Genomic DNA, 17,543 nt, shown 5'->3' with positions numbered 1-17,543 from the left:
AATCAGGAGTTGTGCACCCCACCCCTTCCACCTGCACACCCCCACTATCAAGAATTTTGCAGAGAAATCTACTGCCACTAGTCAATCAGTCCCACACCCCACCCCACCCCCTTCCACCTGCACACCCCCACCATCAGGACTTTTGTAGAGAAATCTACTGCCACTAGTCAATCAGTCCCACACCCCACCCCACCCCCCTCCACCTGCACACCCCCACCATCAAGAATTTTGCACAGAAATCCCAAGCGGCAGGTCAATCAGGAGTCGTGCCTCCTGATAAGAAGCAGGGGGGCGGGGGTGCGGTGGAGCCGAGCGATAGGAACGTCAACACTACCCCAAACCGCGCCGCGCTCAATTAAACCTCCCCACTCCACCATGGCAGATCGCACACAAAAGGTCCACATCGCTTCCAGTCAATACCTGGGCTTTTTGTCACCCTGTGACTATTTCATCCACCGACTCGAATTAAAGTTCAGACAGGTCCTCCGCTGCTCCCCATCAGCACACGCGCGGCGTGAGGGGAAACTTCAAACCGCGCCGCCGGAAAACAGCCATGTACGACTGCTCCTGTGTGCTCCAGGCTCCACGCGGCGCGTGCTAATGTCACACATGCCATACTGACTAATACAAGCCCTGAGGAGACAGGGAATTCACCGACAGGCTGGAATGTGAACTTCCCAACCATATAGGAAGATCCCACACATATAGAATGACCCAAGACATAAGAGGAGATTCCAACCATAAAGGAAGTAGTCTACATCCACTGGTAGAATACAAATCTATTGTATCATGCCTCTATTGTAATCTATGGTTTGACATGCCATACTAACTGACTTGCTCTATTTACCATGTGTACTATATCTGATGTCCATAACTGTAGACAACTGATACTTTAGGTAAACTGTACATTATCCCGCCTGTTCTGTAGTTGTTCTAATGACCTTCGGCATGCACTTATTGTACATGGCTTTTGATAAAACGCACTCAATAAATGTAATGTAATGATTGCAGAAGTTACATTAGTGTAATGCTGAACAATGAACTCTACACCTCGGCAAATGGAAAACGGCTAATTTTTACCTCTGGTAGAACTGAACCTGACAGATTGCAGAGTCAGGTCAACTCATAATGAACTCTGGATATTAGCGCTAAATGCAAAGCGTTTGCTATTCACGCTGTGGGGTCTTTCTAAAGTTCAGCGTTAACATTTACAACATGAACTTTTAATTGTTCTGTCTCAGAATGCCAGGCACTGACGCCAAGCTGAAGCTTCACTGGAGGCCAGATCAATACAGCCAAACTGAGCTGTAAGCAAAGCGCTCAAGAACGCCGCAAACAAGCTACGTGCCACGCATTCCTCATTCCCAGCAAATGTTTTCCACATATTTTTACTCCCAAACTTAAAGCCTAAATATTTTTTTTCACGTAGAAACAACCCGTCACTCATCAACGAATCAGTGAATGACTGTTTTCCTAATTCACAGTCCAGACGGACTGTATTTTTTCAGCCTACACTACTTCAACAAAACACATAATTGATTTGTGCAACAGTTGTGGCACTTAATGTTTGAAATGTTTTTTTTTTCAAATTCACAGCCTACAATAAAATATCTGACTGCTTGGTGGAAATACAACAAACTACGTATATTAAATCAAAGCAAATCGAGGAGGAGGGCCCGGTGGGTTTGTACAATTTCTATGTTTTCTTCATTAATCTCAAACTCTGTTGTTAAATTCACTCCTCCGCCGCATGCCGCTAGTCTACCTAATATGTAAAAATGAGTAGTTCTGGAAAAATGCTCATTAATGTAACGTTCCTTACAGTCTGACCTCTTTACCACCCCCAGTGGACATTTTGATTTAAAACTACAGCAAAGTGCGCCTGTGAGAACATAATTGTGCTTCAGCAAATAAGTGCTCAGTCAGAGCTGGATTGAGTTTGAGCCAGAGACTGTAGTTTCCTGAGTCCTCACAGCTTATACAGTGGCAATGATCCCAGATCAGAGAGGCAGAATCAAAATGGCGTCATCAAGGAGCCTTCCTGGATTGCTTATCCACACAATACAGAGAAAAATCTATTTCAAAGACATAATATCTCAGTAAAGTCCATCATAATCTGTCCACTACGGTCCCACTGGCCAGGGAGGTCTGTCATGATGCATTAAAGCCCTGTCAATCAAATATATTAAAAAATTGATTAGAAATGTGCTTGCGCTTGCTGCAGACCAGTGTCACCGTGGAGACTGAACTGAAACTGAACAATCTGTACAGCCACACTGCATATCTTCCCAATGAACGAGAGAAAAAAACGAACAAAAAAACCCTCCTAAATCTGTCATTTAGACACTAGGAGGCATAACTGCCAGTATTTCATTGGCACTGTGCACTGTGTTATACAGAGAGACGTATTTTGTTGTTTGGACTCTTACAAATATATATTAAATACATTACAAAGCAACTGAAAGCATAACACCTCCGTTGGAGGCAGGGGATTTTGCTGCATTCTAGAAAGAAAGAAAGAAATCTCTGTCTAAACCCCGCGTTCTCAGGACCCCACAGTTCTTGGTTTCTGGATACGTGCGACTCTGTGATTAAAGTGGGCTTGTCGTAAAGACTGGCTGAGTCTTACTTTGATCGGGCATTTTGTGAGTGGGAGAGCAGAGAACAGGAAAGGTGTGAGCAGTGTGTGAAGTGGGAGATAGTCCACCGTTCCCGAAACCAGCTTCAAAAACCCTCCACAGCCCAGCCCGTCTGTGCTGGGGTGATTAGCCTGTGCAATTATTAGTGGAGCAGTGACTCGATGTGGATTAGGCCTATCTGCATTCAGGTCCTGCCCGGGAATATGGCTGTCATGGTAAACACAGGGCTGCTTTCTCTAGCCGCTTTCAACCTGTTATGTCCTTTCAAGCACCTATTTAATACACTACATGAAACAGATGCAGAGAGACATGCACACATACACACAACACACAAACAACAAACAGCACACACACACTCACATACATACACACAACACACAAACAGCACGCACACACACTCACATACATACACACAACACACAAACAACACACACACACTCACGTACATACACATACACACGAACAACACAGCACACCCACACATAAGCACACACACTCACATACATACACATACGCACAACACACAAACAAATGCACACATACACTCACATAGTGCACATCCACATACACACATGCACGCACACAATATACACAACCTGACCACAATTAACTGAAAGTACTAAAAGATCCATAAGCAATGGGAATGAAGGAGAGCTATTGCTCTCTATTGCGGCTATTGATTTTATAGGCAAGCCTTTCACTGTTGCTCCTTACGTTGGCTGACAGCTGAGACGTCAACGTTGCGACCTTTTCCTGGGAGGCGTCCAGCTCCCGGCGCAGTTTTCGGATTTGCTGCGGGAACAAAGCAGAGAGGGATATAACCCTGCAGGTGTGCACTGCAGCCAGCACTGCAGAAATAACACAGCTGATGTACACATTCCCCTTTCCACCATTATCACCACGTATTCATCTAGCTGCAGTTCCTCTGCAGGGATTTACACGGCCATCAAAGAACAGGAGTCAAAATGTGCTAGTTTTCCTGCCCCTATGACTGTTCACTGAAGATTTTTACTGATAATATGTAGTATATCTCATTATATGGAGTAAAAGAAGAAATCAGAGAGAATCCAATTCAAAGTACTTGGAAACTGACAGCAGTTGAAATTATTATTAGTAAATGAAATATATGTTGTTCAAACACTGGGGTCCCATACCTCTGAATGAGCCTTCTCTTCTGCCTGTGAGGGAGAAAATAAAACAAAAGTTAACCCATATTTCACTAAAGACTAAAAACAGTATCCTAAGAAAATAGAGACACCATGGTGTAGAGAGAAACCCCTGACTAAACATAGACGAATGACTAAAACGTAGAAAAACCCATTCTGACTAGGGATCATCCAATCACGGCCCAAGGCTTGCTGGTTTTCCACCCTCCCTTTACCTCGGAGTCAGGTGTGAAGACAGTCCGACTAAACGGTAGCACTAATTCATTCATTCATTCATTATCCTAACCCGCTTATCCTAAACAGGGTCGCAGGGGGCTGGACAGTACACCCTGGACAGGTCGCCAGTCCATCACAGGGCACACACACCATTCACTCACACACTCATACTTATGGGCAATTTAGACTCTCCAATCAGCCTAACCTGCATGTCTTTGGACTGTGGGAGGAAACCGGAGTACCCGGAGGAAACCCACGCAGACACGGGGAGAACATGCAAACTCCGCACAGAGAGGCCCCGGCTGACCGGGTTTCGAACCCAGGGCCTCCTTGCTGGGAGGCGGCAGTGCGAATTCAGTTTGACACCCCTTGGTTAAGCGATGTAAAATCGTAGATGGTTGAAATAGATATTGACCGTAATGGAAACGTTATTCACATGTGTGTCTATTTTAGGGAAAGCGCACCCATTGGACCAGGCAGAGAGTCTTCCGGGAACATGTGTAAGCTCTCAACACATTTCCTAATGTATTCAGAAGGTTATGCTGCGTGAATGATCCAAGTATTGATTTGGGCATCGCATAGACCGAGGGGGAAGTACATGTAAGTCGATAAGACCGAATGCAAAGTGGACCATGTCTCACTCCTGAATTCGTTAAGTTGTCAACATTTCTTCGGCTGCAGTTTGGCCAAAGCTTGACAAGACAAGACTAACACAGCAAGTGACGAGCGGGGGAGGCTGTTCATTTTCTCAGTTTCTCTGAGTAGAAAATGCACAAATAGAGAGAGAGAGAGAGAGAGAGAGAGAGAGAGAGAAGGACAGAGGGAGAGAGAGAGGGAAAAGGAGAGCGAGGGAGAGAGAGAGACAGAGAGAGAGAGAGTTAGCCACATGTTGGCAAGGTGGATGGTATGATTGAGTATGTCTGTTTGTGTGTTAGTGGGTTATTTTATATCAGTCTCTCTGTGTGTAGAAGACACACAAATAGAGAGAGGGTGAGAGGGAGAGAGATTGCCTTTCTTTACCATAAGGTGTGTAATGACAGTGTGTGAGACCACTTTATCTTTCTTTACCACAAGGTGGCAAGGTGGGTGCTATAATTGAGTGTGTGTGTGCTTACGTGTGCACGTGTGTTTGTGTGAGTGTGCAATAGAAAGGCAATCTATCTGTCCCTCTTTACCATAAGCTGTGCTATGACAGTGTGTGAGACCACTTTGTCTTTCTTTACCACAAGGTGGCAAGGTGGGAGCTATGATTGAGTGTGTGTGTGTGCTTACGTGTGTGTGTGTGTGTGTGTGTGTGTGTTTGTGTGAATGTGTGAGAGAGAGACAGATAGATTGCCTTTATTTACCATAAGCTGTGTTATGACAGTGTGAGACCACTTCGTCTTTCTTTACCACAAGGTGGCAAGGTGGGTTCTGTGATTGAGTGTATGTGAGTGCTTACATGTGTCTGCATGTGTGTATGTGAGAGTGTGTGTGTGAGAGAGAGAGAGAGAGAGAGAGAGAGAGAGAGAAAGAGAGAGATGACTGGTTGCCATGTTTGCTCTGAATCTCCTATTGCCTTTGGTTGAGACCAGCCTTCCAATATAAGAGTAAACACAGCTCCCTGTCTGCTCATGTGTGTTTAACCTCCAGGCCTGATGGAAGTGAACATATATAGCATCAACAAACACCCTGATTAATAATACAGAAGATATCATTTCTCAAATATTATGAAAAATGCAAATCAAAAATATAAGAATATACTCAAGGTAAATTATTATTAAACATCATCACTGCAAATGTGTCGACAGTACAAGAAAAAGTTCAACCTACTTCTATTGTCTAAATGATATAAAACAAACACATTTAAATGTGTTTCTTGAATACAAATATCCTTAAAATATTCATAATAATTGGGAGAAAGAGACTAAGCTAAAATATATTTACTTCAGTCCCACAAGATTAAATGAAAATAAAGGTCTATTTGAAAAGCAGAAGAAAGAGTATATAATTGATTTGCACGCGAAAGCTAGGCTGCGATATCCTTCATCTGAACCGTTGTGACAGTTGGCCTTATTTATTGCAAACAGAATGCTTGCACACATTTACCTGGCTAATATTTGCACTCGGCTGAATGCTGATAATCCACAACTGCCTCATTTGAATTTTAACTGCCAAAGTGAGAAAAACTGGATTGAGGCAAAAACACTTCAACTGAACAACTGAAAATTTGGGGAAAAGAATGTTGTGGACGCACTATTCTAAGGGTGTAATTTTTGAACTGAATAAAGATATGACAACTTCACCACTTTAGTCAGTGTTTAAGATGTGATTTAAATACAAATTTCACCCAAAATTGTATTTTTCCTTACCTGAAGATGATAATTCAAATGGCCAGAGCATCATATACTCTTAATAACTTTTCATATATTTCTTTTAATGACATTCAATTGGTGCAGTTATCCAGAGCAACTTACATAGTTTACATTTTAAATAAAATAATTTTTTACTCAGCTGGATGAATGGATCAACTAATGAACCTTTTTCTAGCTCAAGTACTATCAGTGCTTTCTGGCACCACATAATAACAGACATTATTTTCCTTCCCCAAATAGTTTTTAGCCTCATCTGTATGCAGCATTAAAGTATAACTCAGACTAAACTCAATGACCTTGGAACTACAATTACCACAATGTAGACATACAGCTGAACATTAGTCTCCTTATAAAACTGCAATAAGACACCCTCGTGGTGCTGTTTTCTTCTGCCAAATTAAACTCGTAGGAATAACACAGACCACAAAACCATAGGGTATATATAGATTCATCTACATGAACATTAAAAAGTGTACGAATCTTCGGCAAATTTAAAGCCTGTACTTCTAAAGAACACCGCAGTGTTTTATTTTCATTTGACATAAATGAATGAATTCCTTTGTTATGTATTACATTATACAATAACCGCGGTGAAGTATAGAGAAATATTTTCCCGTGCTATGGAGAACATTTAGCATGCATGAATGTTGAGCGTATTGTCAAAATGAGAACAAATAACTGCAATCTCAGGATTTTAACAAGCTCTTATTTCTTAAAATTAGGTGCTTTTCATGTTTAAGAGGGTAAATAATCCATCTAAACTAAATCATGATTAGCTAGGCATGCAATTAAGAATACAAGTCCCATGTTCACATTGTATTTATAGCTTTAAATATAGCACAATAAATACAATGGGAACATGGGTTTTCATGACATACTGCATCTTAAAGAGGGTAAATAATCCCTATACGCATGAAAAGCACCAGTTTAATAAAAAATAACAGCTTGTTAAAATCCCGGGGCTGCACTTCTGGTTGGAACGGAAGTCACCATACAGAGGACTCCCCCAGGACCGAGTTTAGGAACCACTGTGTTCAGCATTTCAAATGACATGAATACATTAACTTTGAATGCCCTACTCTAAACAGTTAGCCATGTCTGGAAACACCATGTTTTGTTTGTGGGAAAGAAGGCTGGCTCTCCTCAGTTGGTGGTCAGGTAACTTAGTGTCATAACTTGTTTTCAGTTGTTATTATCATTTGTTGCCTGCTAACCACCAACCAAAACATAAAAGTAAAACACAATGAATATTAAATACCCTGCTGAAAAAAAAATGCTCACGGTAGGTTTTGAAACAGGTGGTAGATGGTTGACCCTCTCAGACCACACCATGTTGAGTATGGGGCTGACCAGCTCAAGCTATGTTTTGAAACAGCTGGTAGCTGATCATTTCAAGCTGGCCATAGCTGGATTTTAAATATAACTCACCGCCGAGTAGAGAGATGAAGTACTGGAGACCAATGACAGCGATGACCCATGAACTATGGACAGAGAGAACATACAGTAAATAAGGGCTAGTACAAAAATCCAAAATATACAAGGCAGGCAAACTATTTCCCGAAATTATTGAAAAAAACATAAAATCTAAGCTACTGTAAGCCAGTACTAACTCAAGCCTAGAAACAAAATCTTGAGGAGCTTTTAGAAATAAAATTCCATTGAGATTCAACACTCTTCATTTAAAATGCATGCTACACCTGCACAGCCCGTATGATGACAGCTATCCTGTATTTGATATTAATTTTCACAAGAGATAATTCTCAACAGAGCTGGTGTAGCATTAGCAGGTTAAATGAATCTATGGTAATGCAGACTCCACTTCAAAGCCACCTTGGACAGTTAGGTCATTTCCATTCCCAGGTCCTTTCAAGTCCTCCGCAGTGCAGTTTCATTTTAATAGCAGTTCACCAAGATATGCTCTGGACCTCTGGATTCCCAAACCAACTATTTTAATTCCAGTCATTTCCAACTACTCAACCTGAGTTCGCTGCAAGTCTCCAGACCAGGTCAAATACGGAACTGTTTTGGAATTCACATACTTTTCTGTGCTCGATTAATCTTGCCTGGTGCAACTGAGAAAATCAAGAAGGCAGGGAAAAGTAAAAGTATTTGAATTCAAAACAGCTCAGCTCTGCCTGTTGTGGAGGTAGAGCTACAGAACCCGGGTGCAGACGTGTCGGATGGCGTTTGACGTTACCGTTCGGCGTTAGCAGTAGGATGACTAGATGGTGCTTAGCGGTTGACAGTTAGTGGTTAGCGTTAGCAGTAAGCAGTTAGCGATTGGCAGTTAGCAGTTAGTGGTTGACAGTCAGCGGTTAGCGGTTGACAGTTGGCAGTTGACAGTTGCCAGTTCAGTTAGAGGTTGATAATTGACAGTTGACAGTTAGCGGACGCTCGTACCTTCCTCCATGCTGTCCCTCAGGGACCCCGAGCGGCTCATGCCCCGGGGCCGGTCCTCCAGAGAGGTGGCGCTGCCCCCCAGGCCGTATAGGTCCAGGGACGAGTCGTGGGCCGGGATGCTGTTAGAGCGACTCATACTGGGCCCCGCCCGGCCGTACTGGGGCATGCTGGTGGGGCTCACTGTGAGGGAGGGAAAGAAACACAAATACCCATCACTTGACCATCAGACTACCAAAGTGCAGTTGTTTGTGCTTCGTCAGTAGGCTAAGGAAGCAGAATAAAGGGCTTGTGTGGTATCAGTCCCAAAGGTGTCGTTAGTGATACACTCTAGAAGAGGTTTCAATGTAAGCCATCACTGTGGTAGATTTCCACTAGCCCAGATAGTAGCAGAGAATTGGGTGGCAGGCACTCAGAGAATGAGGTTTGCTTTTGTGAGGGTTTATGCCAGGGTTTTCTGTGAAGCGAGTTGTGACAACTGTTTGTGAAATGCGCTATACAAATACATTTTTATTTTAACCCAGGTTGGAATAGTGGTATTTGCCCCACTCACCCAGGTTGGAGTACTGGTACCTTCCCCACTCACCCAGGTTAAGGTAGTGGTATTTGCCCCACTCACCCAGGTTAGAGTACTGGTACCTGCCCCACTCACCCAGGTTAGAGTAGTGATATTTGCCCCACTCACCCAGGTTAGAGTACTGGTACCTGCTCCACTCACCCAGGTTAGAGTAGTGATATTTGCCCCACTCACCCAGGTTGGAGTAGTGGTATTTGCCCACTCCGGGGCAGGATGTCCCAGGTGGAGATAGGGGGGACTGGCTCCCTGTGTCCTGTAAGCCTCCAGTGGAGTGAGATCTCATCCACTCTTTGCCCTCCTCGTCGGACGTCTGTCGGGACGAGGGGGGGTACCTAGGGGGATGGGAGACTCGGTCAAACAGGCGGACTGATACAGACACATGCAAATCATCTCATCACTTACCACTTGATGACAGTATAATGTTTAAACTTATCTCATCAAATTGTGTAGGACATTTGACAATGCAGCAGAAATGTAAACGTCCATCTAAAATGGACATCGAAGAAAGAAAAACTAAGATAGTTTTCATTTTATGTTACTTCGTTGGGTGTTTTAGAGATCCTATACAATCAAAATCATCCCTTTTGAATAATGATGTAAAAAAGCAATGTTGAAAAGAAAATTTAGCTGTGCAAGGACACTGCAAGTAAGCTGGCTAAAACTGTTCTGTGTCAAGAGCAGTGATATACCATCAATAAGACTTTGACGTCAGAGGTTAAATTAGCTATTAGAAGTTAAATTAGCTAAACTTTTACTTTTGAGAGATAATTGAGGCCGTGCAGTTGAAAAAACCTGATTTAACCCCGCACGTTGGAGCCCTGCGGTCTGCAGTTGCCTATTATTGAATGTGTTTTTGAGGAAATGCCAGCTGGATGACATTTTGAGATATCTCCAAATAACAAAACATCTCAATTTTCCATGCTAGCTTTCAGGTAATGAAAACACCTTCGCGTCACTTTTTCATTTCATCACTGCATTTTCATTTTGTGCCACATACCGATAATGTGAGAGATTCAGGCTTATTGCAAATTCTGCAAGTCACCTTATTAAGCTACTGAAGTGACACAAGCAATCTGGATATATATTTTTTTCACTGTAATTTTAAGAGGCAATTTGTGCTGCAAAACTCCCTCGCTCCAAAGGAAAATACAGCAAGCTCAGCAATTCTGACTCATTGTGGAGGGATCTGTCTGGTAAATTGGGCCTTCCTCGGGGAAAGAGCTTCACTGTTACAGACAAAGGCCTCGCATTTCCTTTATATTGTTCTTCTTTCCCTTCAGAAATCCCATTGTTTTGGAAAGCACACGGTTACCCACACAGCAGCGCACAATTTACAGCAGAAAAAAAAAATTTCAAATTATGAATTTGAAAACTCTCCGCACTCAGTCGAACGCTACGACCTATGCTATGCAATCGTCTCTCCATACAGATGCGTGGTATTCTTATTGACCATCTGTGACCATCTGCCATTGGCATTCTGTCCGCTCTATTCTTGAACTGAATTGGGGCAGAAAACCAATATTGCTTTCTCATTGTGTTCGCAGAACTACTATTATCAGAGCTCGATGCCAAAAGACTGCACTGGATTCCAATTTGAAGCCTCAATTTGACCCTGGCGGTCCCGCAGACTTGGACAGCCTGGTGGCCATTAGAGACAGGGGGGGCTACACGTACGTGACCGGGGTAAATAACGGCCGCTGCCAGGGAAGGCTCGGTGGAGAGATGACATAGCAGCTGAGGGCCACTTAATCACTGTTATCTAGCAGGCACCTGTTGGGACGCCCGAAGATACGTGTCCCCAGGACCTTTGTGCTCACAGAGAGGGCTAAAGCACATCTGCTTTGGGTGATCGATGAACGTTTCGTTACAGAGACGGAACCCTGGCTTCTGTGAGATTTCGACATGCGAAAGGGAAATGGGATTTGGCCCGCACCATGAACAGACTGAAACTGGCTTTCAGAGAATTGTACTGAACTATGGTTGGTGAATTTCTGCATCGACAGTATCACTTAAATGACAGTTAAATGTTAAATTGCAAACTATACAATCCCAGAAAAAGGGTTCTTTCTCTTGTCTCCACGGAGGAATGTTTTTAGTTCTTTATTGAACCCTCTATCATAGGTGTGAAGTGTGAAAGCTCCCAGACAAAGAACAGTTTTGACCGATGAAGAACACTCGGAGTAGATGGGATTCTTCTAGATATGGAATCAGAGGGCTCCATTTAGAACTATTTTTTGGCAGAAAGTCTATTTAAAAAACTCTCCTTATGAATTATGCCTCATTCATAAGGAGAATTCAAGTAAATATTCACGTGACAGGAAATGGCAGAACACAACAGGAAGTGTGCGACACAGTAAAGGTACCTCAGTCCCTTCTTTGGGAGTGTGTTCCTGTCCAGAGGCATTCTGTTTAAATAACGAGAACAAGCGGCAGGAATTAAGTCTCGAAATCCTTTCAACACTGATATTTTGCTCACATCTAACTGACATTTCAACTGGCTAAAGTGGATTCTAATACACGCACTAAGGAGCTTTTCACATGACAGTCCCACTGATAAGGAAAGGTCACCGAGCAATAGCCCGCTTTCACACCATTGTATTTAATATTTCTAGCATAAATTAAGCCTTGTAACAGTCATTGTGGATCAACTGAAACATCTTTCAGTGACAGAACGTGACCTTTTCTCTCAACAGCACACTTGTGTTCAGAGCCTAACTCTGTCTCACACAACAGTAGAAGTAATGACATACATTCCACAGTTACATTTACTTTTGAAAAAAAATCTGATTATAGCAAGCTGTTATTTAAAACCCACACCACGCGATTGGTACAATAATTAAACAATAATTCTTAAGGGAAATGTGGTCAAAATTAATACTATAACCTCATTAAAAGAATTCCGTAATAAGCAACCTGGTCCCCAGAATCCTGACACAATCAAAATAGAAATAGCCTTGTTTAAAAACGATAACACAACTGGCTTGGTAACAGCTGGATCACAGTGATACCAGACCATGCAAAATAATATGGACCTAAAGTCTCCACCCAATCAATAGCATTAAATTGGAAAATGTCCTTGAATAGGCAGCATGCACAGGTACAGGTACCAGTATGCAGTTACAGGTAGGTACAGGTGTACTAAGTGTCACTCACCCCTCAGACTTGACACTGCCGGTCCGTGTGACCTTTGACCCCGAGGCCAGGCCGGTGAGGGAGCCATGGTAACCGAGGCCCAGGTCAATGGACTCGGAGCTGGTGTGCAGGCTGGTCATGCTCTGACAGCTCAGCGTGTCCTTGCTGCCGGCCGACGACACGCTCATGCTGACGGCCCAGGGCCGGCCCCCGGAGGCGTGCGATAGGCCCGAGGCCGAGCTGGAGCCCGGCGATTGGCCGAACCCCGGGGGGATGTCGCCGCCCCCCAGCTCGGGGGTCCGGCTGTAGAGAGGGCTGGTGCCGCCCCCCTGCCCGCTGCCCAGGCTGCCTGTGCCGGAGGAGGGCGAGTCCAGGCTGGCCTGCCGTCCCAGGGTGCCGTGGGGGCTGCCCAGTGCGGACGGGCACTTCCCCGAGTCAGGGGTGCCAGGAGAGCTGGCTTTACTGCTGGCCTTGGTGCCAAACAACCTGTGAGCACATAGATAAGGTGTTAGTGATGTCCCCACACACACACACACACACTCACACACACTCACACACACACGCACACACACACGTCTCCTTCTCGTACAGACACAGTGTCAGAGCTATCCACCCAACCAACCAACCACCTACGCGCACACACACACACACACACGCACACACACACACACATTTTTGATCCTCTGTAAGGAGTTGAAAGCTAATCATGACAGTCAATCGTACAGATACAAAGCACGGTGGTACAATACGAGAATGGACATGGAGGCACCTTTTGAGTCTTGTTCACTGGGTTATGAAATAATATTGTTCATATTACGCTGGAAGTAGATGAGAATGTGTATGTGTATAACTGGCTATATTAGCTTTCATTGAAAGCTTCGAGGTGGATGATATTAAATATGAGCATTGCATTATCCCCACCCATTGGCACAATTTAAAAAGATTAATTTCACGCATTTACAAGCTGAACTTGTGTTTCCCTAGACAGCAAGGCAATTTATCCTTAACTATGAGTAATACTTTTATGCAGTTGTTCCTTATCTGTTTCATTCACTCGACAAGAATACCACTGATGTAACAGTGTTAAGAAACAAAACCTAATTGAGCCCTGGTCAGATTTAGTAGGAATGAAGCAGTAAACATACTGCTGTGTCAGTTTGGAAATGAAGTGGTGGGTAGACCATGTCATACCTATGACAGTGAAAGTCACGTCCATTGCAGCAGACGCGTATGAGGAGTTAATAAGCGATTCTCTGAGGCGCACACACAGAGCGGAACAAACAGCTTGACAGCCCCACTACCGGTAATGCAAGACACCTTAAACTCCTCAACCCAATGAGTCAGATATAACACAGAGAATATCTTTCTCCCTGTCAGCTTCAATCAGGTCTGGCCCGTCTGGTTTCCCGTCCTGAATGACAAACTGTGATCCTCTAAAGCTTTGTTTGCCAAGTTCTCCCTGCCTTTTAAATGCGGTAAACACAAGCACAAGATGGCGCTCTGATCTGTGCCATCTCCGTCTCTGTGAAATTATTATTTTTTTTTTTACAGGAAGATGTCCAGGAGAGTGACATGCTAATGTACACATTCATCCACTTAACGTTGTCATGTGAAAGAGATTTCATTATGCTGCCTGTTAATAAAGCCATTGAGACCGGTGTGAATGGTGCTTCTGCGGTGGGTGCCGGAGATAAGTGAGGAAGATTGGAACAGACAACAGGGTGATTACTGCACATCATCCCGCTGAAAGCTTTCAGCCAAGGTGATGAGCCATTATTCGACATCGCTACGGCATAACAACCACGCGTTCCTGCTGTATGTGTGCATTACATCACCCACACTGCGCATAGAGGACTAACACAAAGACAGGGAAAAAAATTATGGAGGAAGCTTTTTTTTTATCTCACAAACTGTATGCTCTCAGCATTTCGAAGTGAAACCGGTGAAAAAAGTCAAATAAAATGGTAACGCTTTATTTTGCAGGCCATTCATTACCTAGTATTTACTGGGTAAATACCAGCTACTTGTACGTGTAGTTATAAGGTAACTATTTTGATTTAAGGTAAGTACTATGAAATGGGCTATAAAATGTATTTTCATAGGAAGTAAAAAGAATGTTTCATGGTACCCACTGACTTTGTTTCATGTTACTTACTGAATTCAATAGTTACCTAACAAATCCACAAGAAGCTGGTATTTACCCAATAAACACTAGGTAATTGACAGCCTGTAAAACAAAGCCTTCCCGTACGCTCATGCTATCGTGCTAAACCGGCTGCGCTCGTGTCTGACTCTGACCTGCGGAAGGTGGGCGAGGCGATGTCGGGGTACTTCGACCCAGGCTGCCTGAGCCCCGATTGGCCGGACGAAGTGGGGCTGGCTTTGGGCGAGCTGGAGAGACACGCCCCCTCCGGGTCGGACACGCCCACCTTCTCCTTGTCCGATTGGCCGATGCCGACGGGGCTGGAGCGCCCGGAGCCCACCTTCCCAGAATCCCCTCTGCGCTTGGAGCTGGCCCCTCCCCCCCCGCTGCCGGCAGACTTGACGCTGACGTTGGAGTCCACGCTGCTGGAGCTGGAGCGATGCCCCCCCCCTCGGCCCATGGCCCCCCCAGGGGAAGACTTTGCGGGCCGGGGGAGGGAACGGTACTGCGGGGGAGGAGCCCTGGAGGCCCCGCCGCCTAGCAACGCCGCGTCGTCCTGCGGCTGCGAGCTGTCCAGGTCCAGGCTGGTCTTCCGGCCGCCTCCCCCTCCGGCCCCGCCCTTCCCCCCCACCGCGGGGGCCTTGGGGCCGGGGATGAGGGCCCCCACGGGCCCCGGGGCCTTCTTAAACCCGAAGGAGGCGATGGTGGCGGTGGGCCGGCCGATGCCTGAGGGAGGCTTCTTCCCCTCGTCGCCGCTGCTCTTCCCCGCGTCCGATGGCGAGCGCTGGATCCCGCTGCTCTTGGCCGAGGCCCGCTCTTTCTCCTGGACCTTCGGGTCCTCCGGTTTGCCTGCCAGAGCAGAGGGAGCTGTTAAACGGCTGGCGGCCATTTTGTGGAAGGTTGCTGGATCATTTAGCCCACGAGTCCTTTCAATCGGCAGCCATTTTAGGACTTGGAAACTAAATATGCAAACTCTTTAGCCAGTGAGTGACTTAATACTGCAAAAAAGCCAAGTATTTCAGTCTTATATTTACATTAAAATCTTATTTCTATGACTTTTGTGCTAAATAATAAAAAATATATTGCTGAGGTAATTTGACTCATTTCAAGATTCGGGGAAAGAAAAATTTAACTTGTCAAGCAAACACTTAAAACTTAAAAGCTAGTATTTTCTACTTGAGAGGAAATAATGAGATTATTTAATTCACATTAAATGACCTAAACGCTTGTTTTTTTGTTTTGTTTTTTTGCAGTGAAAGCAATTAAGTGCAGGAACACATCAAATACCAGCAGACACAGCAAGCCTCTGGGGTTTGAGTTAGAGTTCCCTACTTTAACCCCTGGCATATCGAGGCGAACAACGCACACTCAGGACTGGTTTGACTCCCCCGCTCCTCCCCGACAGCAGGGTTCAGTGCAGGTATGCCTAAAATATCTGTGCCGGAGCGGATCTCCTGTTCAGTGGGCTCAGCGTGTTAAAATGGCCGCCGTAATCCCAGCTGAACGGCATGCGTTTGCTGAGCAGGCCAAAGCTACCTGAGATAAGGCTAAGCTCGCACGCGGCAAGAAACTTAAAACCAGCGCACCGTAAACACCGCGCGGCTTAGAGCCGCCTGCTGCTGCTGCTCCAGACCAGACCAAACCGAACGCACGCAACAATATTAATGTGTTCTGAAGCATGTCCAATTTGAGGCTGAAATTAACACTGAAGAGGCGAGTGAAAATGAGGTGTGGGGAAAGTACATGCCAAGCAAATTAAGCTTCCAAGGATTATTTGAGCACTGCACATTTTATATTTCTTGGATTCAAAGCTCACGTGTTAAGATAGAGTGGTTACACTTTTTATTAAGTTGCAGGTATACCTGTGTCGTTAAATAGCAACTAATTTGGTAAAAAGAAGTTATAAGTGAGTAACTCTATTGTAGGTAACATTGAACAACAGTATTGTTACATATTTGAAACAAGGCCAACCCTTTTACATCTGCCCTACCAAAATGAAATCGCTCCATATCACAAAGACACATTGTGAAATTAACAGGCTTTATTTACATGTTTATCTGTTGTGTCATGACGATTGTGTATCATGACTGTAAATATCATATTCAAAAACGTTTCTGCAACTGTGTAATTAAAATGGTCCTAACTGTTTCATGTTACCTCCTCTGGAGTTACTCAGTAATAACCTCTCATTACCAAATTAATTATAATTTAACTACCTGAGGTGGAAATTCCAGGTTCAGAAAGTAAAGTAAAAAAGTAATCACCTGGATTTGCTAATTAGCAGAGTTCTTCAGCCAGGAGGTAGAACTAATTAGAGTTCACGGGTTGGAAGAAACACATTGCTGGACTTTTACTGTCAGACTGTCCACCTCCACAGATATAGCTGTAGCTGAATATGAAGTGCTAGAAAGAGTAGACCCCTACCAGGGTTTTTGAGGGTCCCGACGGCGCCCTTGGTCCTGGGGGGCGAGATGCCCACTTGTGCGGTCATGCCCCTCCTCCAGGAGCCAGTGTGGGACAGGGGCAGGCCCCCCCTCTGGCCGGTCCTGTCAGGGTCCTCGTACTGCCCCGCCGAGGAGGACGAGGGGGAGGAGGAAGAGGAGGGTCTCCACTTGGCGCCGGGGTCCATGACGCCGTCCGAACCGTCGTCCAGCTTCTTCAGATCCTCAGCTCCGTCCCAGCTGCTGATGTCATGGTCGGGGGAGTGGCGCTCCGGGACGTCTGATTTGGGCTGTTAGGCAGCGGCGGAGATAAAGATGAACACCACGCACCCGCAGAAGACAAGCTGTTAACAATAATTAATGCAAACAACCTGTCTTCTCAAGTTCACTTAACTGAAAATTCTAATGCAGAACGGACACTCATTTTGAAATAAGCTGGCACACGCATGCAAATGTACAAAACCATACACACGGCGCG

General features: G+C 44.8%; 1 protein-coding gene across 1 annotated transcript in view; it reads right to left on the bottom strand.

Moving 5' to 3' along the window:
• nav3 (neuron navigator 3) overlaps positions 1–17,543 on the bottom strand; it is a 173,711-nt gene that overhangs the window by 25,763 nt on the left and 130,405 nt on the right. Inside the window, exons 14-22 of the mRNA XM_061250656.1 lie at positions 17,049–17,355; positions 14,780–15,473; positions 12,503–12,967; positions 11,713–11,754; positions 9,524–9,681; positions 8,776–8,955; positions 7,804–7,856; positions 3,794–3,817; positions 3,354–3,431 (exon numbers count right to left, since the gene is read on the bottom strand). Coding sequence (XP_061106640.1) covers positions 3,354–3,431; positions 3,794–3,817; positions 7,804–7,856; positions 8,776–8,955; positions 9,524–9,681; positions 11,713–11,754; positions 12,503–12,967; positions 14,780–15,473; positions 17,049–17,355 — 2,001 coding nt within the window. The remainder of the gene's footprint in view (positions 1–3,353; positions 3,432–3,793; positions 3,818–7,803; positions 7,857–8,775; positions 8,956–9,523; positions 9,682–11,712; positions 11,755–12,502; positions 12,968–14,779; positions 15,474–17,048; positions 17,356–17,543) is intronic.

This window comes from Conger conger, chromosome 8 (assembly GCF_963514075.1).
Source record: "Conger conger chromosome 8, fConCon1.1, whole genome shotgun sequence".
In the NCBI taxonomy this organism is placed as follows: Eukaryota; Metazoa; Chordata; class Actinopteri; order Anguilliformes; family Congridae; genus Conger; species Conger conger.
This window is presented reverse-complemented; position numbering and strand designations above follow the sequence as displayed.